Source organism: Oryx dammah, unplaced genomic scaffold, assembly GCF_014754425.2.
Source record: "Oryx dammah isolate SB20612 unplaced genomic scaffold, SCBI_Odam_1.1 HiC_scaffold_10, whole genome shotgun sequence".
NCBI classification, from domain to species: Eukaryota; Metazoa; Chordata; class Mammalia; order Artiodactyla; family Bovidae; genus Oryx; species Oryx dammah.
The window spans coordinates 30,567,383-30,591,200 of NW_024070194.1; the positions used below are offsets into that span (position 1 = coordinate 30,567,383).

Genomic DNA, 23,818 nt, shown 5'->3' on the forward strand with positions numbered 1-23,818 from the left:
CTGACATTCCAGGTTCCTATGCAATATTGCTCTTTACAGCATCGGACCTTGCTTCTATCACTAGTTACATCCACAGCTGGGTATTGTTTTTGCTTTGGCTCCATCCCTTCATTCTTTCTGGAGTTATTTCTCCACTGATCTCCAGTAGCATATTGGGTACCTACCGACCTGGGGAGTTCCTCTTTCAGTATCCTATCATTTTGCCTTCTCATACTGTTCATGGGGTTCTCAAGGCAAGAATACTGAAGTGGTTTGCCATTCCCTTCTCCAATGGACCACATTCTATCAGACCTCAACACCATGACCCGCCTGTCTTGGGTGGCCCCATACAGCATGACTTAGTTTCATTGAGTTAGACCAGGCTGTGGTCTGTGTGATTAGATTGACTAGTTTTCTGTGAGTATGGTTTCAGTGTGTCTCCCTCTGATGCCTTCTCACAACACTTACCGTCTTACTTGGGTTTCTCTTACCTTGGACATGGGGTATCTCTTCATGGCTGCTCCAGCAAAGCGCAGCCGCTGCTTCTTACCTTGGACAAGGGGTATCTCCTCACCGCCTCCTCACCTCCCTCCTGACCTTGAACGTGGAGTAGCTCCTCTCTGCCCTCCTGCACCCGCACAGCCACCGCTCCTTGGAAGTGGGGTTGTTCCTCTGGGCCACTGCCCCGACCTCAGGCGTGGGGTAGCTCCTCCCGGCCACTGCAGGTTACTTAACCACAAAACCTAACAGGCTTGTTTAGCAACAAAACTATGCAACAGAAGCTTGAGACATTGTAAAACAATAAAATAATGGTGGCCTGAGACCCACATCCTGCCCAGTGAGCTCAGGAACTTAATAATCCCTGGACATGCTCTCTGCATGCATAAAATAATAATTTATAGAAAGCTGATATTTCAAAATAAAAGATGCTTGTTGTACTGAGACCTGAAATAATTTTTCCATAGAGCCATGACAGTCCTGGCTTGACCATGTAGGGACAAAAAAGCTCCTCTGCGTAACAGGGAGGAGGAGCTGATGTTAGAATTATGACATCTACTCAAAGATCAGGAAGAAAGTGGTTTTATCCCCCTCCCCACTTTTCCTTTGACTATAAAACTGTAGCCCACTAAGTTGTCGGGGTAAGGCACCCTCTCACCCGCCCATGTGTAAGCCTCACAAGTGCCCTATTTTAACAAATTCCTCTTTGCCTCTTGCTGAATTCTTTCTTCACTGAAACACAAAGGAGTGGAGTTCCTTGGAGCCCCCTGAAACACCACCTGATGGTTTCAGTGATGTTGGATGGATGAACAGGGTATTACCTGGACACTGAGGGCCAGGTGAGGCCACCTCTAACCTCCTGGCTTGCCCTGCAGCTGCTGGTCCACACACAGAAGGCAGTAACAAGGTCTCCTGATGATAGCAGAAGAGGAACTTGCTTTCTTACTGGGCAAGAACTTCCCTCTCAGAGTCTGAACTCTGTCTACATCACCATGGTTATTGCTTTCAGGAGGAGGTGATGCAGCAATGAGTTAGAGCTTCACAGTCTTAGTTGTCCAATGAGTTCACCCAGTGGTGGGAGGGGAACAGAATCATCTTCCATTTTACAGGCTGGGTTGGCAGAGGCCCAAAGAGGGGAAGGGATGGCTTGCCACCAGACCAGTCCAGGTCTAGTCCTGGTGGGTCCCTCTGACCCACCATGATCCTATGAGGATGAGTTCCCAAGACAGTGGAGGTAACTTCTGTCCTAAGCACACAGGGACTCATATTTCCAGCCGACTGCTCAGACTTTTGGATTCACCCATGAGTAGCACCTGTCTGTATTTGCTGGAGCCACGGGGCTCTGGAAATGAAGATTCCCAGCACCAGAGTGCTCTGTGGGCTGCCCCAAGCACAACACAGCTGCCCCTGGACTTGTCTGTCCTGTGGCCTCATCTGGAGTTGAGGGCGTGGCCTCAGGCCCCTCCTCTCTGATTTGTCAGTTTATGGCTTTTCTCTTAAGGGACAGAACTGAAATCCTAGAGGGGAACCATATTCTAGTCCAGCAGTTCTTCAACATTTTGGTCTCAGGACCTCTTTATACCCTTAAAAATTGAGAATTTCAAAGAGCACTTGTTTATGTGGGTTATATTTCTGGATAGTTACGAAGTTGGAAATTAACACTGAGAAACTTATAAAATGTTTATTCATTAACTCATTTAAAAACTAATAAGCTCATTGCATCTTAAGACAAATAACATGTATTTATGAAAAATAATTAAATTTTCAAAACCAAAAAATAATAAAAATAACATTGTTTTACTCTTTTTGCAAACCTTTTTAAATAGAAGGCTCTGTTCTCATATCTGCTTTTGCATTCAATTTTTTGCAATATCATGTAGCCTCTGGAAAACACTGTACACTCATGAGACAATGAGAGTGAAATAGGCCCCAGAAAGTTTTAATATTATGAAAATAGTTTTGAACATGCAGATTCGCCAAAAGAGTCCTGGGAACCCTGGACCTTCTTTTGAGAATAGCTGGTCTGAATTGGGTGTGCTTAGTCACTGAGTCGTCCAACTCTTTGCAACCCCATGAGTTACAGCCAGCCAGGCTCCTTTGTCGGTGGGGATTCTCCAGGCAAGAATACTGGGCTAGGTTGCCACGCTGTCCTCTAGGGGATCTTCCCAACCCAGGGATGGAACCTAGGTTTCTCGCATTGCAGGCAGATTCTTTACTGATTGAGCCACCAGGGAAACCCCTGAATAGAGTCTGAATAGAATTCCTCCAATTCTATTCATTCAGGGAAGGTCTGAATAGAGTTCCTCCAGTTTAGGATGCATGCAATCACCTGTCACAATGCAGATTCTGGTTCAGGGGTTCCGGGGTAGGGCCCAGGAGCCTGCATTTCTAACCATCTCCCAGGTGATACTGATGCTGCTAGTCTGCAGACCACATTCACAGATTCTCAGCCGTGTCTCTGCCACTCTCTGAGGCAGGGCCAGATAGTTGCCCTGAGTCCTGGAAAAGCCATGATGCCCTCCCAATATCCCTATAACTAAAACACAAGTAAATTTGAAATTAAACAAACCCAACAAAATTATTTTTCTCAAGGTGATCAGTTTGATTTTTTTAATTTTTAATGATTTTTAAAATTGCTTTTGGTGATCACATTTTGCTGGTCTCAAGCATGTGGATAATCCATTATTGTTTAAAGGGCAGGAGCCCTGCCTAGTCCTCTAGCTGCTTCGCTTCCTGGAGAAAGTTCTTCCCCATTTTCCAAGGCCCACCAAGAGGCCTCTGTTTTTCTGTACTACCACCACCAAAAGGACAGGGCTACTTAGCAGGACTTCCTTTCCACCATATCTAGGGCTTGGTGCTGGGAGCAGGTAACTCCAAAGCCGTCAAGATGCTCTTCAGTCAAGGAGACTGAAACAGGAAACACTCACAAACACCAGGAAAAATGGTATTATGTTTCTTTATAAGGACAAAAATACTGGAAACAAACTAAATCCCCATCGATTTTGGGAGGCTTAACTAAATTCTGTAAACTCACGCAAGAGACACCACTGCTGACGACAGTGCGTGTGCAGTCGGTGATTTGAAAAGAAAGCCTCACGTAAGCATTTATAAGGTTAAGCATAAAGCGCAGGCAACAAACAAGCTTCTCTGGACAATGGGATTTATGTAAATTTATTTTACCTACGTTTGAGGCAATATGCATGTATGCTTTCTTCTTCCTCTGTGTTGCTTGGATTTTCTATGAGTATAGTTTTCTTTACAGCAAGAAAAATAATTAAATTATTTTAAAGCATATTTGTTCCATAGCACAGATTTTAGCTTGTGAAATACCCACTATATGTTGGGCACTGGAGTATCCTGAGTTTTCCCAATCTTTGGCTCCTGTCTGCCATCTCTAGTCTGATCATTTAGAATCAGAGAATGTTAGAACCAATAAGATCCAGCTCACACCCTTATTTCATAGATGAGGACACAGAGTATCAGAGACGGTAAGTGACTTGCTGTGGGCCACGCAGCCCGTTTGGCCCAGAGATACAAAACCCAGTCTCCTGGCTCTCATCCCAGGGCTCTACTGCCAGGCTGCTTTCCCCTAAATCTGACAATGAATTGTTTGGGTTTGTTGAAGGGGCGATTTGGGAATGCCCTGTCATCTTCTGGAAGCCCCAGTCCAGGCAAGCAAACTCAAGATGAAAGATAAAAGGGCCCTGAGTGAGACTGTCATTAGCAGGGAGGAGTCTGACCCTATATAGGGAGAAGGACAGCTTCAGAGGGCCCAGGTCTCCCCAGCACCCAGGGCAGCAGGCTGCAGGGTGTGAGAGAAGGAGCCAGGTGCCAGATGTCAGTAATTAAAGGCATGTGAGCCTGCAAAGAGCCCATAAAGATGTTTGGCCTGCATCAAACCAGCAGGCAGAATGCAACCACTTGGCCACTTTCTGTAAGAAAACCAACCACATCAAACACCTTGGGATTTTTATACACTTTCCCAAATGATGATCACACAAGCAAGGGGGGGAGCAAGGGTGCATCCCATAGACCACTGCCTGCCCGTCTGTGCCCATCTCAGGAAGTCTATTCCCTCCCACTTTCTCTTTCCTCCCTGACCTCCCTCCCTACTTGGCCTCTGATGGCCCCAGAGTCTCCTCTCAAGGCACTTCCAAACAAAGAGAAATTCCTCTCCCAGCTCCCCTGAAAATAAATTTCCCCCCATTTTATTCCACACAATTCTAGAGTCTTTGGGCCCTAGAATCTTAGACTTTGAGCTAGAAATGCCTTTGAGAATACTTTAGCCAAGTCCTTTTTAGTTCACAGGGTGGGAAGACAGCATTCTCAGATGGAGAGGTCTTATCCAAGGTCATGGGGCACCAGTGGCTTTCAGGTCTCTAAGTTCCAGGCTGGAGCCAGCTCACAAAGATCAGTGAATTAGCCTTGCTTTGAACCAGAGGGCCTCTCCCCTCTTTATTATTCACTTCCTCCCAAAAGCCTAGGTTGACACCACTCCAGGCAGTTGGGTTGTCACAGGGAGGCCCTGCAAGGAGTCCAGAGGATAGAAGATCCCATAAGAACTCACGCCAAGGGTCTCCTTTCAATCCCCAGAGTAGATTTAGCCCAGGCAGCATGATGTCCCCACCTCTGTTCTACAGAGCTCAGAGATCCCAACACTGAAGGGCCAGACAAGCTCAGGAATGGTTCAACTTCCAAAGTATGGGTGACTGTAAGAGCAGGGGACCAGTGAGCCAGGCTGTCTAAGCACCCAGGCCCTGCCCCAGAGTTTCCCCTCTCATTCCCTTAGTCATCAGATAAAGAGAGGTTGCTGTCTTCATTTTACTAAGACTCAGGGGATCACAGACCTCTGCAGGATCAGAGTGACCAGGGGCAGGAGCTGGCCTTCAAACCTGGGCCAGCTGGATCTAAAGTTTATTCCTCTGAACCTAAGGGCTCTTCTGTGGAGGTTGAGCCTATGGGTGGGAACGTGCAAGTGTGCAGGAGGGTGTGGTGTGGTGGGGGCACATCCCAAGAGAGGGTGGTAGGTCACAGCTCTTGCAGACGCTTCTGGAGCCCACAAAAGAGAGAACTGTGTTTTCCAGAACCTTCTCTCCTCAACCAGGAGGGGAGAAAACCTCCCTGGACTGGATGCCATGAGGTCTGGCTCATTTCAGCTCTGCAACTGGTAGCCACGTACATTTAGGGCCCCCTCTCTGAGCCTCTGTTTTCTTGTAAGAACAGCAGACCATAAAACTTGTTCCCAGGCCTGTGGGATTGTTTCTCTCACAGTCTGGCTCTCAACTTTACATTTGGAAGCCTCTTAGCTGGAGCCCCTCCCACACTGGACAAATTCTAGGTGCAAACCAAGGCAATTACTGGGTGATTAGGTGCCTCGTAGGTGTCACGGCTAGAGTAGCAGGGCCACGCCTCCTTCTGAATTCTGACTGTCCTGTCTAGGAGTGTCCCAACACTTGCCTTGTTAATGTGGGTCTGGTTGGCTGCTCAAAAACGCTGTCCTGACGGTTCACACACCACCAAGCAGAGGAAGCAAGGAGTCGGGCAGCCCTGTCATGGCAGGTGAGTGGGCAGGGCCTGGGGGCCTTGGGGCACCAGGCCCATGAGAGGAACTTTGGGAAGCAGGTGTTTGTGGAAAGACATTTGGGTCACTGCTTGTTAGCACCATGGTGCTGGCCAGTCCATGAGCTATTCTCTCATGTTCATAAGGATGTAGAGGCCCAGAGACAGTAAGAGTCTGCCCCAACCACCCAACAAGCAAGTCCTTCCTGAACTGGGGCCAGGCCTCCCCAACACATCCTGTGGGACTGACTGGAGGAGGGGGAGCAGAAAGGGAAATGTAGAAGGTCTGAAATCTTCTCACACTCTGTGTACATTACAAGGATCCAGAAGCATGTCTGGGCAGAGCTGGGGGTTGTGGGCTGGGTAAGGAGGGTGATGTGAGTGAGGCACCCATCAGCTGCATCCTCTTTTAATCCCCACTCCAGAGAGCTGAGGGTAAGTGCAGCTCTAGCCAAGGTGAAAAGAGCAATATGAATGTGAACAAGAGAATTTGCCCTTGGTGCCTCCACTTTTTTCATCTGTAAAATGGGTATTATAATTCAGATCATCTCACAGGCCTGCAGTGAGAAACTGATGAGACCAAGTATTCACAGCCCCAGCAGTATCTCATGTGGGGCCTTGTCAACATAACACTCAGAAAATGTGCCTCCCCTTGGGACTCCAATACAGGGAGAGGTAAATTCCCCACCTTGCCCAGGAATATGTCTTTTAGTTAATAATTACTTTGTACCTACTCTGTGCTGGGAGCTGGGCTCCAGTGATGAGCAGGTCAGCAGAAGCAGGGAGCCTATTTTCACAGGTTTTTAAAAGATGTTTCTATGTTCCTATTTTCGATTGTTCAGTATTATGTAACAGTTATATGAATCAAGTTCTGTTTACTCTTTGACTTTCAAGGCTGGTATTTTAATTTCCTTATCATATTTGAACTTCCTCTTCTTATTGTCACCTGGCATTTGGGAACGTTACTGGCATCCTGGGCCCTTCTGGCTCTTGGGAAGGTCTGCTCTCTGATGACCAGGCCTTGCTACCCCAGGCTTCAGTTTCAAGAGCTGGGGCGGCTTCTCCCTTTAGTCCTGGATGAGAGATACTGGTTTTGCTTCCTTCAGGATGTATATTTTGGGACTCACCTAGAGGTCCCTCTTTCCTCAGTATTTAGCATACTATCAGCCTTAAATCTGGCCAAGTTTAATTGCTGAGAACGGATCCTTCTATGAGCAAAGTTGGGGAATGGGGGCTCCATGTCAGCTCATTACTAACTTGCTGGGTGATCGTTCCTCTCTCTAAACCTCGATTTCTCCACCTGTAAAATATCAAGGCTTGATCCATCATGCCTAGTGTATAAGTTGACTAGTAGGTTGAATTCAGTTCCCCAATCTTTTGGGTCCTTCTGGCTTCTTGGGAACCTGCTCCTGAGAGCGGTAGACCAAGCCTACTATGCAATCTGCGTGTGAAAGACTGAGATCTCAGACCCTGGGTCTAAAGTCTGTGGCCTGCAGGCCTCTCCTCCTCTCACCCTCCTTCATACTGTCCCTGACAGACATCTCTAGCTGGTGCCAGAGCTCTTCCCTACAAGAGCCTGGATGTGGCCCCAGAATTCTCAACATAGTTCTTCAGGTGGTCCCTACCAGTTGATTAGCAAATGAAATTGGACCCTTTTTGTCACTGTTGAATTACAATAATCTTTCTGCTCAGAAATTCTAAGGATATTCTATGTGGGATTGTCTGTCTGGGACACTGGGTTGGAGGTGATGGGCCACTGCCTACTGATGAGAGACAGGTCAGCAGCTTCTGAGGTCAGCAACTCCTCAGTCCCTTAGTGTGAACGTCAGGCACCCATAATGCACAGTAAGGATAGAGTCATAATGGGACCCATTAAAAACCAATTATGTGGAGGCCAGAGTCTGGGAGATGGTGCTGGCTTTAGCAGAGACTGCTGGGTTTGGTCCCACTGGGTTCCATCCCTGGCTGGAGCAGAGATCCAGGGAGCAGAGCATAATCAGCTGCTTGGTGTCAGCCAAGGGAAAGAGGAAAAACAGCTGAGGTGAGCTAGGGCTGCGGTTGGCAGGCAATTCTCTGCACACGGACCCTTCTCTCTAAGTGGAAGTCTTTCTTAGGCCAGCTGGTGAGCAAGTGAGCTGCGGAGCAGAAGGCGAGGTTGGCAGGGGAGGGAGTGGTAGGTGTGCCTTGAATGCCAGCATAATGGTTGTGGGTTTGATGGCTCTTGAGCAGGGGAAATGACATGCTGATCCCCATGCAACAGGGAAATGCCTTCTCTCACTGACCCTCAATTTCTCCATAGTAACGGGTTGGATCAAACAGTTGAAAATGTTCTCAGGTTCTTGGGGCCATGAAGTAATTTAAGCAAGAGGTGAAGAGGGAACAAAAAGAAAAACAATGTGTGTAGGAATTGGGAGAAGAGGGCCAAAGTGGTGGGGGAGAAATGAAGAGGTGATGATATAAAACCCCATCTACAGATCTCGAAACTGTGAACCAAGCACTGTGCTAAGTACCTTATAAGTAAGGAGACCACTCACCTGGCTGAAGCTTGTTGTCCTAGGGTGTTTATTAATGGGTTCTCCTTTTACTCTCAGAATTTACAGACTTAGGTAATACATTTCCCCATTACCCGATTTAATCATGTCCTCCCCCAAAATCCTATGAGGAAAGTATTGTTACTGGCACTTTTCAGGTAAGGAAATCTGTACTTCAGAAAGCGAAAGTGAAGTCGCTCAGTCCTGTCCGACTTTTTGTGACCCCGTGGACTACAGCCCACCATGCTCCTCAGTCCATGGAATTTTCCAGGCAAGAGTACTAGAGTGGGTTACCATTTCCTTCTCCAGGGGATCTTCCCAACCCAGGGATCGAACCCAGGTCTCCCGCACTGCAGGCAGACGTTTTCACCTCTGAGCCACCAGGGAAGCCACTTCAGAAAGATCTACTAATTTATCCAGAGTCACATAGCCAATAAGTGAAAGATTCAGAATTGTGTTGATTATCAGAACCCTGGAATGGCAGCCAAGAGTTCTTGTGCAAATATAACAATAACAATATGATTAATAACATGCACATTTACTGAGCACCTCATATGTGCTTTTCTAATTATTCTGTGTGAATTATTTCATTTAATCCTCACCACCCAAGGAGGCAGCTATTATCACCACCATTTTCATCTGGAAACTGAAGTTCAGAAAGGGTCAGTCACCTGCCTCAGGTCACACAGCTGGCAAGTGGTAAACTTTTTATTTAAACTCAACTGTGTGCCTCTGAAATCAGGCTCCACTATGCAGTGTGGGAAAGAAGGCTAAGAGAGGAAGGTGGGATGGAGAAGGGAAGGAGGGCCGCAGAAGGGAAGGAAGTCTGGAAGAAAGGGCAGGCTTTGAAATGTGACAGCTTGAGAAGGAGGGATTATGGATGGGTGGAGAAGCTGGGACATGCACAGGTGGAGAGGCATGAATGCTGATCCTTGAGGCTGTGCTAGGAAGCTGTGAGCATCAGCTGCTCTTATCCCAGCCATTCATTCTCCAGCCACGGTCACCGAGCATCCACTATTCCCTGGGCCCTGAGCCAGGCTCTAACAACCCACAGAGAATGAGACCCAGACCTTGCCTTCATGGGGCTTACCTTTCAGTGGAGGAGAGAAATGTGTAGGCAAACAGCTATAATCCCACTGCCTTGATGATTTTCTGAAGACAGAAACTTACGTCTCAGAGAGGAAAATTCAAGCTGAGCACATGGAGGAGGTAATCACTGGGTTTATTTTGATGGGGGCCCAGAAATCCTCCTACATATACATCTATCTCCCTGCTTTGGGCTGCCCCGTACATAGAGCTCCCCTCCCCTGAGTCCATTAGTCCCCATGAGGGCTGGGGAGGACTCTCCTAGGGAAGCATTGGCTGCAACTTCAGACCTGCCACTTTCTCCCTGTAGGGTCCTGGCCCCCAGCCCTGACCATCAGCCCACCAAGTCGTGGGAGAATAATGTTGACCAGTACAGGTGACTTAGATCATTTAAGTAGCAGCTCCAGGGACAGATCACCCAGGGACCAGATCTGTAACCTCCTGGGTTAGGGCAAATGTAGAACTGGTGGAGGTGACAGGTCAGGACTTCTCATAATAGCACTATAAAATCATCAAGGGGCAATTGGAACGGGGGGTAAGGGTAAGAGTGGGGAAAGCAGGGAGAAGTTGTAAGAAAACAAACCTTGGTTCAGCAGAAGGAAAGACTTCTTAACATTGGGGCAGCAGACGAGCCACCTCTTGGATGTATGAAGCTGGAACTATGATCAAGTTTCCATTGAGAATTTGGCTGAGGGAATTGATCTGGGCAAGAAGTTGTGAGAGAGACAGTCTCTGAGGTTTGAGGATAGTGATGACGGCAGTTCTTATTCATCAACCCCAAATGCACCCCACTCATGCACCCCACTCCCTATGATGAGCCTACAGGTGCCCCTAGGCTGGTGGGAGCCAGTGTGGGCTGTGACAGGGAAAGAGGATGCGGAGATGGACTCCTCAGGGCTTGATCCCATGACCCAGGATCCAGGAACACTCACCACATCCTAAGCCCTTCCCCCACCCACCAAGCAGCCCTGGGGCATGCTGGAGATAATTATCACATAATAGCCTCATCCCCTGCTCCTGACTCATCTTCTGGAGAAAAAAAAAAAAAAAAACCAGCACTTGCATTCTGTTCCAGCCGGTTCCCGCAGAGGAAGTGGCTTGATTTCATAGGCTGTGGCTCCAATCTGTCCTCAAGCAGGAAGCCCTTCTTTTGTTTTCTCTGGGTCTCAGTTTCCATCAATAAAATGGAAACCTGGGCTTCTCATGGCCCTTCCAACTTTGCTGGTACTAGATTAGACAACCTTATGTAACAAGGTAAGTGGCGTTTCTTCCTGTGTCTTCAGACTAAACAGAGACCATCTGAGCTCAGATTTCTGGGGCTTGAGTGGTCTATTCTGCCCAAGAGCTACTGGACTCACTACATGTGAAGCCTTCAGTTCTGCTTTCAAACGGAAGAATGGGCCAGCTTCTGGGGAAGTCCCTGGCACTCGTGTTGGGCTCCTGACTCATGGGGTTGCTGTTGAACACTGGTCCTGCACAATCCTCACTCACTCACCACAGTGGTACTGCAGGAGCTCTCAAACTGGGACATATGTCAGTGTGAAAGTTCCCTTCTCATGTTCAGTCATTACCCCCAAATCATAATGTAAGTCTAAGCCTGCCAGCTGAGCTCAAGCAAGAGTAGCCTTTTCTATGAGTCCCAGGCCTGAGTTTGAGATGGTAGCACCAGTCCAGCTGCTCACAAGTAGAGAGCAGTTAGAAGGCTGGTGCCATCTAGATAAGAGAGACATCAGGGAGCTTGGCCCAGGCTAGTGGTGGAGATGGAGACCTGTAATGAATTGGGGACAGGTTTTAGAAGTGGTGAGTTAGAGTCACTGACTACAGTCGTGTCTGACTCTTTTGCAACCCCATGGACAGTACCAGGCTCCTATGTCCATGAAATTTTCCAAGTAACAGTACTGGAGCCATTTCCTACTTCAGGGGATCTTCCTCACCCAGGGATCAAACCCACATCTCCTGTGTTTCTTACATTGCAGGCAGCTTGTTTATGCACTGAGCCTTTGGGGTATGCAGTGGAGTGGTAAAGAATCTGCCAGCCAATGAAGGAAATGCAAGAGACACAGGTTCAATCCCTGGGTGAGGAAGATCCCCTGGAGAAGGAAATGGCAACCCATTATAGTATTCTTGCTTGGAAAATTCTATGGACAGAGGAAGTTGACAGGTTATAGTGGACGGGGTTGCAAAAGAGTCAGACACAACTGAGCACACACCTTTGGAGGTGGTGCCATTTGAGCTTGATGGTGATTTGGATGAGGGATGTGAGAGCAAAGGGGAATCAAAGAAGATTCTTTGGTTTGGGCCTGAGCATCAGGGCAGATGGAGTGCTGTCTACCAAGATGCGTGAGAGCATGGATTTGGGTGTCAGGGAGGAAGAAATCAAGAGTTCTGCTTCGAGCACATTAGATTGGATTTGCCTAGAAGACCATCAAATGGAGACTGCAAGTAGATGATTGATATATTGTTTGGATTTCAAAGAAGTCAGAGTAGAGATGTAAACCTGGGCAACATCAGCTGCCAACCTCAATCAAGACAAATTCATTTTATCAAAAAACTTCCAGTAATATTGAACCTCAAAATGCAAGAGCTTAGGGACCTTGATTCTTTTCCTCCTGAGATCCTCCGTATTGTAAATGCACCTGCAACCTGTCTAGTTTCATATACCAAGCAGGACTTAGAGAGCCATCTTTGCCAGGCCACACAGGCTCTGCATGCCTTACCCGAGAGAGTGGGTACCTCGTGCCCAAAGACAGATGTAAGTAATGGAAGTCACTCAAGGGAATTTATTCCAAATAAAATCTGTTCTAAGCTGACTTTCTCTCTCCACCTCTTGAAGTGGAGAAAACATGACTAAAGCGACTTAGCAGCAGCACCACCACCACCAATGTAATGCGGCCGTGACGGGTCAAGATGAAAAAGAGCACTCCATAATCCTGTGTGAAACCAGACAACACCCTAGAATGAGTAAACACCCCTGTATTCTGGCTAATGAGCCCTGCCACTCCACCGACAGCTTCAGCCTCCATTCGTCCCTCCCACCTTCTACATAAGAATAATTAAGATAAACATAGACTTGTCTTGCTTCCTGAGAGCATCCAGTCCAGATCAAAGCCCTGCTTCCTTCAACTCTCACCCAAACCACCTAAAAACAGCCCAAATCCCACAATAAGCCCTCTCCAGGACCCCCTTCCTGAGGCACTTCCTGGTTCCCCAGGGGGTTGGAGCTTTCTCACCGCCATGAGACTAGTTCAACTTCTACTGTGTCCCTGGTGGTCTGTGGCTCAAGAGCTTTGACAGAAAAGGATATAAAATTTCAGCATTCATTACTCACCATAATAAATAAGGGAAAATATTAGTGAAACTTCCAATTTATCTATATCTGCACATGTTTATATGTTTGCAGGCACTGGGGCAACACGTAACACTATTTCTTCAGTGGGTCATGAAGGAAATGAAGGTCATGAAAGCCAGTTGACCAGTGGTCAAAAGTAGGAAACCAGCTCACAGACTCAACTCTGGCTTGAGTCAGACTGTGTGCCCTTTGGAAAGTGGCTTCACTTCCCTTGGTATCTTCATTCATCCCAGACATGTTCATTGAGTACCTTCCAGAGATGAGCACACTCTGCTTTGCTATTTCAGCTCTCAGATAAGTGGCTTTCATGGTCTATCTGAAGCTATGTAATTTGCATTTTTGTCCCTTTTGTTGCTGATTTTTGCTGTTTAAAATGATTCCATGTTTAGCTCTGAAGTTCTGTCCAGTATTCCTAAGCACAGGAAGGTGTGACATGCCTTATGGAGAAAACACATGTGTTGGATAAGCTTTGTTCAGACATTAATTACAGTGCTATTGTCATGAGTTCGATATTAATGAATTAACAATTTACTAAATAAGGTGTGTTTAAACAGAAACCCATAAAACAAGGTTATGTTTTGTTCAGTTGATGAAAAAGTTGTGACCAGAGGCTCATAGGAACCAAGCCCTGTATTTTCCCCCGGGAACAATGGTTCAGTACTGGCTAGTTCAGAGCTTAGCCCAGTGGACATCAACCCAGACTTAGTTAGTTCATGAACACTATAGAACAACCAAGAATAACTACTCCTGGTACACCAGAAACTACTGTACCTGGTAAATAGTGACTCCAAGAGCAAATGACAGGCAGGCTGCACCTGTCGGAAGGTGAGCCAGGCGTGAATGGGAAATGTTCAAGAGCTGGGTCCCATCTCCCTGTGCTCTCCCTGCCCAGGGCTCAGAGTCACTGAGGTGCACTGGCAGCGGCTGAGCAACGGCACTGCACACCACACCCAGGAGTACCCTGGCCCTGAGCTGGTGGTCCGCAGGGGCCAGAGGTTCACCTTCACACTGGAGCTGAACAGACCCCTGCAGAGCGAGGAGACCCTCATCTTCACCGTGGAGACAGGTACCTGACTGGTCAGTGCGTTCTGCTGCTAATCTGCAGTCTTAAAGATGGGTCTGGTGACCAGCAACCTGAAACCCTGTGGTCATCAGCCCAGACTTTGCGGAAAACAAGTCCCTATAGGTGGTTTGAGCTTTCTGGGGTGGTTGGAAGGTGCTGCCAGCAGGCAGTAGGACAGGTGAGATGGCAACTCTGGAATTCTATGCACAAAGAAGTCCAGGGTCCTGGGAGGGTATGGAAGTTCCTCAAGCACTCTATAGTTTCAGAGAGGCTTGTTACTTCCCCCTTGATCCGGAAAGTGGGCAGGAGTCAGGACAGCCAAGGTGGACTCCACTCTGCCACTGGCCCACCTGCGTCTTGGTCAGGTCCTTCCCCACAGCAGTGTCCAGCAGTTCAGGTGCTGAAGGTTGGCCTTCTGGGCCTGTGGCTTTTCCATTTCTCCAGAGCTGAGCTTTCTGGAGCCAGCTGGCTCTCTTGATTCCCTCTCCTCTCTGCCAGGACCCCAGGCTTCTGAGGCCCTCCGCACCAAAGCCGTGTTCCAGACATCAGAGCTGGAGCGGGGTGACACCTGGATGGCAGTGAAGGAGGCTCAGACAGAGAACACCACGACCTTCAGCCTTGCCAGCCCTCCCAATGCCATCATTGGCCGTTACCAGCTGAGTGCCAGGGTTTCCTCTCGCCGCAAACATAGTGACCGGAAGCTGGGCGAGTTTGTTCTCCTTTTCAACCCATGGTGCCCAGGTAGGAGCTCCTGAGTCTGAGGCTGAGGTTTTCCCAGAAACTGTCCTTCAGGAAAGTCTGGGAGGCAGGTTAGGGGACAGGGGGATGAGTGCTAAGGCCTGGCAAGAGCCTGGGGCCCGGATGGGGGCAGGCCTGGGCAGAGGAAGTTGGTAGCAGATACTCCAAAGCTGCTGTGCCAGAGGGACAGGAATTAGTGTGTGGAGGCCAGGGGGCAAAGATGGGGCCTAATGGCAGGAAAGATCTAAAAGTGGGTAAGTACCAGGCTTTAGCCATCAGACAGCCTTGGTTTAGTCCCAGCTTTGCTAAGTTGCTGTCCTCTGTGAGTCTCAGTTTCCTCATCTGTAATATGTGAATAATAATAGTGTCTACCTATTAGGGTTATGGTGAGAATCCATTGAGCTAATGCTTGTAATATGCAAGGTACATCATAAGGAGTACTGGGGTCAGTACTCTTATTAAGGGTTAAGTCAGTAAGCAGTAATTTGAATGACAATTCTTACTAATATTTAATTGGCATTAAGTCAGGTTATCCAAAGACATCATGACTGCTAAATTCCTTCCATCTCGGCCTGGGGTGGGGTTGGTCCCTGCCTGAGGAAAGACCAGCCAGGTGGAATAGGGCCTGGCCAGGGGGCAGCCTGGGAGCCGGCAAGCCCCTCTTGCCTGCTTCTATTCCAGCTGCCTCTAGGTACTATCCTGCAGCTGATGCCTGATGTAGCCCGTTCCCCAGGCTGCTGAGGCCAGGGCTCCACCTTCCCATCCCTCACACCAGGCCTGACCACTGCCTTTCAGAGGACGATGTGTTCCTGGACTCAGAGGAAGAGAGACAAGAGTATGTGCTCAACGACAGCGGCATCATCTTCCGGGGTGTGGAGAAGCGCATCCGAGCCCAAGGCTGGAACTTCGGGCAGGTCTCCAGGGGCCCAGACCAAAAGGGGGCTGAGAGGCATGAGAGGCAGAAGGAGGGCTGGGGACATGAGAAGTCAGTGCAGGAGCCCTTCTGTGTGCCCTCTTCTTCCCAAGAGGTACAACTAGACCGACCCTTAGACCAAGCCCACTTATCCAGTCTCTACTATTAATTGTACCAGGGCCCACACTGGGTCCTTGGGAAGGGAAGGTACATTAGGTATACATAAATAGCTTAGATCAGGGGCTCTCAGTCTTGCGTGTGGACACGAAGGACACAGAGGGCTCATTAAAACATACAGGTGGCTGGGATCCATGTGCCTCCCCAACAAGTTGCTGATTCGTTAGGTCTGAGGTGGCCTGAGAGTTTGTATTCCTAACCAAGTCACCAGGTGCTGCTGCTGGTCTGGAACCACACTCCAAGAGCCACCAGCTTAGATAAACAGTTACAATGCAAGGTGCAATGTTGTGGGAGGGGGTGGCGCAGTCAGAACTGTACGGATGGAAGCAGAAAGAATTTAAAAGACTGTGAAAGAAAACCACCTCAGGCAGTACAGAAGACTTCATGATACTGGGGTTGGGTCCCCAAAGTCAGGCAGGATCTGGACAGGCAGAGGAAGAGCAGACAGAGCAGCGGAGGGGAGTCAGGGAGTAGCAGAGGTTCTGTGGATGAGCTGTCTGCCTGGGCTCCGGGCAAGTAGAGAACCCATCTGCCTGGGCTCCGGGCAAGTAGAAAATCCGTCTGCCTGGGCTCCGGGCAAGTGGAGAACCCTGACTCTCAGGCCGAAGGGCAGAGGTTGAAAGCATTGAAGGTTCAGGACTGGGCAGGGATGACACACCAGAAGGTCTAATTCCATCTAAGGGGTAACGCCATCTCAACATGGGGGAAAATCAGCCCAGGGTTCCCAGACCTTCCAAATCTTCAAAGACCAGAAATCTTAATTTGTATGTGAAAAATCTCCCAGTTCTTAAATGTTATCAACTAACTCAAGTGTATTTGAAAAAATCATGGGGGAAAAGGTGATTAAGGCTGAGCATATGGTTCCTGGTAACTCTTTGAGGGAGGGTTTTTGAAACTTGGGGGTCCTCTGTGGTGTCCCTGGAGTGGGGTGGGGGGGGCAGGAAGTGTAGGCAAGCTCCCTTGCCCAACACAAATGACCGGGGGAGGTTGTGAGAGGGTCTGAAGTATGGATGTGACTCTGACCTCTAAGAGCAGCCTCTCTGGGGACAGTTTGAGGAGGACATCCTGAACATCTGCCTCTCCATCCTGGACCGAACCCCTAGTTACCAAGACGACCCAGCCACCGACGTGTCCCACCGCCATGACCCCATCTACATCACCAGAGCTGTCAGCGCCATGGTGAGGAGCCCTGCCATCCCTGCATGCACTCTCCTTTGTAGGTCCCCAGGCCAAACCTCAGGAACAACCCTAAGATTTTTCCTGTCACCTCTTGTTTTAATCCTCTCTTGCTGCATAAAAAACCACCCCAAAACTCAGTGGTGTAAAACAGCCATTTACTATGCTGACACTTTTGCATATCAGTGATTTGCAGGAACTGGGAACTGGGCATGGCACTGGAAAGACAGAACATCTCTGTTCCCAGATGCTTCAGCTGGGGTGTCTGAATGCCTGAAGATGTCTGGGATGGTTTGTGGGGACTATATATCTAGGGCCTTGGCTCCAGCAGTCAGTGTTTTCTTGGTTCTCTTCCATGCCATGTCTGCTGGAGCTGGAATGCCCAGGGGCTTGCTCACTCTCATGTCTGGCCCCTAGGCTGGGATGGTTGCATGAGCTGGGATTGGCCAAGCATCACCCTGTCTCTCCATGTAATGCCTCCATGTGACCAGGTTGAGCTTCCTCATAGCATGGCAGTCTCAGGGTAATCAGACAAAGCAGCTGGTGCCTCCCCAAGCAATTATTCTAAAAAGAAGAAGTAGAAGCTGCCAGTCTCGTAAAGCCTAGGCCTGGGAACAGGTGCAGCATCACTTCCACCATGGTCCTTGGTCAAAGCAGTCACAGGCCAGCCCAGATTCAGGGAGAGGGTACATGGAACCACCTTGCTGTGGGAAGTGCCATCTTTAATCTGCTACAGGCCAGTGCTTCCTCCTCAGAAGGTAGCCACAGGGCCTACTAACTCTCTCTATAGCAAGTAGCTGTTAAAGTCAGTGCCTAGGTATCTGTGATTCCAAAAACAGATAAAACTGTTTTTTTTTTCATATTTGATATTCTCAGTTCCTCGAGATTTCAGAGAGATGTCGGAGCACAGAGAATCAAAAGCAGTGACCAGTCCCCAATAGTAGAGCATTACAAGCCTGTGGGATATGACAGGCTTCCAAGTCAAAGGACTGAACTTGCAGGTCACCTCTTTCTAACTTTCTGTGCAATTTGAGCAAGTTCCCTAACCTCTATGCATCTCAGTTTCCTCATCTGAAAAACAGGAAGATAACAGAATGTACATCGTAGGTTTAAAAGATTAATATAGTGTGTACTAAGCCTTTAGAACAGGGTCTGGTACATAGTAAACATTTGGCTCAGCAGTAAAGAATCTTTCTGCAGTGCAAGAGATGCGTGCAGGAGATGTGAGTTTGATCCCTGGGCCAGGAAGATCCACTGGAGAAGAAAATGGCAACCCACAGCAGTGTTCTTGCCAGGAAAATCCCATGGATAGAGGAGCCTGACAGACTACAATCCACAGGATTGCAAAAGAGTCGGACATGACTTAGTGACTAAAAACCACAACAACGAAGTGTCTCTATAATTATTATCACCAACAGTCCGCAAAAACAGATCACTTAAAACAAGAAATGCTCAAAAACTGTATTTGATTTTCAACAATAGAACATCCTGAAGGAAGGTAATTGAAAATGATAAATGGCACCAAAAGGTAAGTATTTTAAGACAGCAGATGGCCCCAATTTTCAAACAGTTTAAAAGGAAGGAGTAGCCCCAAATAAGGGGGTGGCCCAAAGTTGGAGATTTTATGATGGTGAAGTTCCTGAAGGGGGAAGCTCTGCCAGAGGGTGGACTTGTGGCCTCCTCTGTCCAGGTGAACAGCAACAACGACCGGGGCGTGGTACAAGGCCAGTGGCAGGGCAAGTACAGCGGCGGCAGCAGCCCTCTGCACTGGCGTGGCAGCGTGACCATTCTGCACAAGTGGTTCAAGGGCAGGTTCAAGCCAGTCAAATACGGCCAGTGCTGGGTCTTCGCTGGAGTCATGTGCACAGGTACCCCAAGGAAGAAGATCCCCGACCCCTGATCAACTCAACTGCATTTGGTTGCATATATTTTCACAAGAATCCCTCCCCCACACCAAAAATATCTTCATTAGTGATGGGGAACTAGAAGACAGGTTAATGAAGAGAGAAACCAGATCCCTCATTTACGCGACTGTTGATCTTTGAGGAATCTCAAGCTCACAGAGTGCCTTTGAGAGAGTCTTGTGGTCCTGGGCCCCCAGTCCTCATAGGCTGTTATGGCTATTATAGGGTTATTATACAGCTTCCAAGGTCCTCTCAGTTTCAGAGCCCATCTATTCAAATGGGGGTGGCAGTGGTGACTCTTGAAGTCCCCTGAGAGAATATCCAGGAGATGGAGGTGTTTCTGAGCCTGGAGACAGGCGGCAGCCCTGGGAGAGAGAGGGAGGGGGCTGTGGCCAGACAAGAGACAGGCCGCCTGCTGGGGGGCCAGACCACCCGTCCCTGAGGCTGGGTCCCGGCCTGTCCTGGAGCCTCGTGAGTGTCTTGCTCTTCAGTCCTCAGGTGCTTGGGAATTGCGACACGGGTTGTGTCCAACTTTAACTCAGCCCATGACACGGACAGGAACCTGAGTGTGGACAAGTACGTGGACTCCTTCGGGCGAACGCTGGAAGACCTGACGGAAGACAGCATGTGGTGAGCCCCCGGCTATTGGGTCCCAGGGCCACCCTGTGGCCCACCCAGATCTGCAGCCCAGCTCACTGGGTCTGAGCCAGTTCTGGAAGGGGTGACAGGCACCCTGCAGAGGAGGGGTTGGTCCCCAGCAGGATGACTCTTCTTCCGAGATACAGGGGGCTCTGGACATGTAACTCAGAGGCCAAGAACAGGGCTCAAGGTTGAATGACCTTGTACCCCCAGCTCTCCGCTCTGCAGGACTCTGGGCCATCCCCTAGATTCTGGTGACGTGACTGCCTCTGCAGGGTCACCTCTGTAGCCTGCTCCTGCTCTCTGGGTTGCTTGTGCACCATGCTGTGTGGGAAACAAGCTCCTCTCTCAGCTCAAACAAAACTCTTTGCACAAAGCTTCACAAAATTCATTTTAATTTAATTTTTTAAAGTAGAAGATACATTCAGTGCTCTAATATTCAAAAGGTACCAAATGGGCTAGAGTGTTTAAGTCTCCTTCCCCCATTTCAAGCCTCCCCATCCTCCTGGATGCAAGGCTGAAACTAGTTTCTTACACGTCTTCAGAGAAGCGCTGCAGATATAGGGGCACACATATGCACAGTTCCCACGCACCCCCACCTCCCCCTCCTACTTAATATCAGCAACATAATGTAATACTGTTCATCTTGCTTTACATTTAACAATCCCATATCAGTACATACAAAGTTTCCTTATTTTTATAGTGTTTTAAACTTAATAACACCGTAATCGGTGAGCACAGTCTATGCCAGGCCCAGTTCTAAGTGCTGCAGTGCAGGCTTACCTCATTTTATTACTCTTCTTTTTACTGTGCTTCATAGATATTGCATTTTTCTACAAATCAAAGATTTGTGGCAACCCTGTGTCAAGCAAGTCTATCAGCATCATTTTTTCAACAGATTCATTAAGGTATTAGGTTGTTTTCTTAGACAGAAAGCTATTGCACACTTAATAGATGACAGCATAGCGCAAGCATAACTTTTATACACACTGGGAAACCAAAAATACTTGTGTAACTCACCTTATTGAACTATCCACATCTCGGTAGTGGTCTGGAACTGAGTCCACTATACCTCCAAGGCGTACCTGTGTACAAATTCATGTATTCCTCCAAACAACCTTGTGAGCAAGGTAGTATTGTTGTCTCTGTTTTGCAGATGAGAAAACCAGGGCACAGAGAGATCAAGTAACTTGCCTAAGGCCACACAGCTAGTGAGTGGAAGAGAAGTTACAAACCTGGCCTGCTTTTCAACTGGACAGCAAAACCATTGCTTATTTAACCACCTCATGAGGCCAGACCAAACATTTGCCTTTACAAACAAGGCTTCCATGAATAACCTTGTCCAAATGTCTATTCATACATGTGCAAGTTGCCAAGAAAAACCGACTTTCTAAAGAGCAGGGGAATAGTGAAGAGCATACGGTACAGAAAGAAACACAGCCAGCCTCAGCATCCCTCTTCTTAGGATGTCCTTCAGCTCCCCAGGGGAGCATGCCCAGGACCCCTTCTCCCCAAGCTAGTTAGTGTCCAGCCTCAGACCATCTCTCTGCCTCTCTTCTCCCCTTTTCTTCTCTTATTTTTGGTTCTTTTCACTCCCTCTCTTTGCAGTAGCACCAAAAACATTTTCATTCTTCTCTTTATTTATGCAGAATGGACAGGCCATTCTTTTGTTATTGGGATCTCTGTCGCCTTGCAGGTTATACATGTTCTCCCTTTTACTTCCAAAGGCTTTTTATAATATTTTTCCAAGAAGTTTGGAGGCCAGCTGTAAAGACAAAAACACCAACTCAGGCCAATCAGGGTTTCTCTCTGCTGCTTCCTACTGTGTGATCTTGTGCAAATGGTTTCACTTTTCCTAGCCTCATATTCTCATCTTTAACATAGGAAACTTAAAGCTTAAAGTCCCTACCAAGGCCTACAGAACTCTGCATAATCTGAAACCTACCTGCCCTAGTGCTTGACATAGCCCAAAGACATACTTTCTGTTCCTTGAATACACTAAGTTTTTTCTTGTCTCAAGAGCCTTTGCACATGCTGTTCCTTCCTCCTAGACCACTGTTCCCTTCTCTCATCCTATGACTAATTCTTTCTACTCTAAGGCCCATCTTAGATGTCATTTACTTAGAGAAGATCTCCAGAAGTTATTCTCTATCTCAAGCTCCTCTCTTTCTTCACAGCATTTATTGTTACTTTATTGTTTTATTAATTATCTGATTACTTAATTGTTCCTGTCTTCCTATCTGTCTCCTTCCTTAGAATGTAAGCTGCATGAGAACAAGGATCTTCTGTCTTATTGGCTGTTGCATTTTTGGACCTTGAACAACAGGATATAGATATAGGTGTTCTAGATATAGATATAGGTATAGGTATAGATATAGACATATATATGTATACATAAAGGCAGGCCTTGAAGCTATTGCCAGTTAGGTTCCAGAGCACTTCAATAAAGTGAATATCACAATAAAGTGAGTCACATGAATTTTTTAATCCAAAAAAGCATATAAAAGTTATGTTTACACTATAGTCTAATAAGTGTGCAATAGCATTATGTCTAAAAAACAATATACATACATTATTTTTAAAATACTTATTGCTAGATGCTATCATTTGAGCCTTCAGTGAGTTGTACTAGTAACATCAAATATTACAGATCAGTATAAAAAAATAATAATGAAAAAGTTTGAAATAGTGCAGAAATTACCAAAATGTGACACAAAGAGACACGAAGTGAGCAAATGCTACTGGGAAAACAGGTGAGACAGACATGAGGAAGGGTTGCCATAAACACTCAATTTATTAAAAAAAAAAAAAAAACAACAGTTATCTATAAAGCGGGATAAAGTGAATGAAGCAGGATAAAACAAGGTCTGCTTGTACCTGTGTGGATGGTATGTATTCATCAATACAGCTGAGTGATGGTTCACAAACTCAACCACGGAGCAGGACCCAGGGTCTGGCTGGCAACAGGCACTTGCTCTCTCTGGGGAACCTCTCTTGCTCACCAGAGGCCACCCTGCCCCTTCCTCTCTCTGCGGCAGGAATTTCCATGTCTGGAATGAGAGCTGGTTTGCCCGGCGGGACCTGGGCCGCTCTTACAATGGCTGGCAGGTTCTGGATGCCACCCCCCAAGAGGAGAGCGAAGGTACGAGCTCAGCCGGGTGGGTCCCAGACACTCGCTTTCTGACTCCTGGAGATGCTCACGCCCACCCGTCCTGCGCAGGCATGTTCCGGTGTGGCCCAGCCTCAGTCACCGCCATCCGCGAGGGCGACGTGCATCTGGCCCATGATGGTCCTTTCGTGTTTGCGGAGGTCAACGCAGACTACATCACCTGGCTCTGGAATGAGGATGAGAGCCGGGAGCGTGTATACTCAGACACGAAGAAGATCGGGCGGTGCATCAGCACCAAGGCGGTGGGCAGCGACTCCCGCGTGGACATCACCAGCCTCTACAAGTATCCGGAAGGTAAGGGCGTATAGTGGCCTCCATCAGCCTCCCCAGTGACCAGGCTGCTGCAGATGGGCAACATGGCCAGGCCCTTTCTCATAAGATGTGTTGGTGACAGCCTGGTTAGGCACTGTCTCTATGCTTTGAGCCAAGTGTCTTTAGCTTATATTAACCGCTTCTTTTGTTTACTAAATAGATTTCTCACATCTGACAATATCAATAGCTACATTTCCTTTAACATATATATTGCATGTACTGTGCCAGGTATTCTGACATGTGATAATAATAATCACTAATAATAGTGATGAAAGTAACATGTATTATTTATTGAACACTTAGGATACATACCAGTAGGCCCTACCAAATAATAGTAACTCCTGTTTATCATCTGCCAAGGCCTAAGCCATGGCCACTAATTTAGGGGATCACTGGCTTACTGAAGATTCTGTGCTTGTTGGGGTACAAACACAAAACTCATGTATTTTTTCTGGTCACTGCCTCCAGCTATAAACTTTAAAAATCACTTTTTCCCACTAAGTAACAGGTTCCTTAATAATGCTGTGATCTGACTGTGCATTTGTCAGCCATTTCTGCCTGTTAAAAGAATGTTGTTTGGGTAATCAAGACTTCAAGTTCAAACTTGAGTCAGAGCTAGCCTCCTCCCCTCCTCTGAGCATAAACTGGGGCAGTGACCCCAGAAGGCTGCTGTATAAGGAGGGGACAGTGTGTGCTCGGGCTGCCTCCAACCGTCCACTATCTCC

At 47.8% G+C, this 23,818-nt stretch overlaps 1 protein-coding gene across 1 annotated transcript in view; it reads left to right on the top strand.

Annotated features, from left to right (window-relative positions):
• The first annotated feature begins 11,989 nt into the window (after nt 1–11,989).
• TGM6 (transglutaminase 6) overlaps nt 11,990–23,818 on the top strand; it is a 30,052-nt gene continuing 18,223 nt past the window's right edge. Inside the window, exons 1-9 of the mRNA XM_040247309.1 lie at nt 11,990–12,095; nt 13,895–14,068; nt 14,564–14,806; nt 15,599–15,717; nt 16,944–17,072; nt 18,760–18,937; nt 19,465–19,603; nt 22,651–22,754; nt 22,833–23,075. Of these exons, the coding sequence (XP_040103243.1) occupies nt 11,990–12,095; nt 13,895–14,068; nt 14,564–14,806; nt 15,599–15,717; nt 16,944–17,072; nt 18,760–18,937; nt 19,465–19,603; nt 22,651–22,754; nt 22,833–23,075 (1,435 nt within the window). The remainder of the gene's footprint in view (nt 12,096–13,894; nt 14,069–14,563; nt 14,807–15,598; nt 15,718–16,943; nt 17,073–18,759; nt 18,938–19,464; nt 19,604–22,650; nt 22,755–22,832; nt 23,076–23,818) is intronic.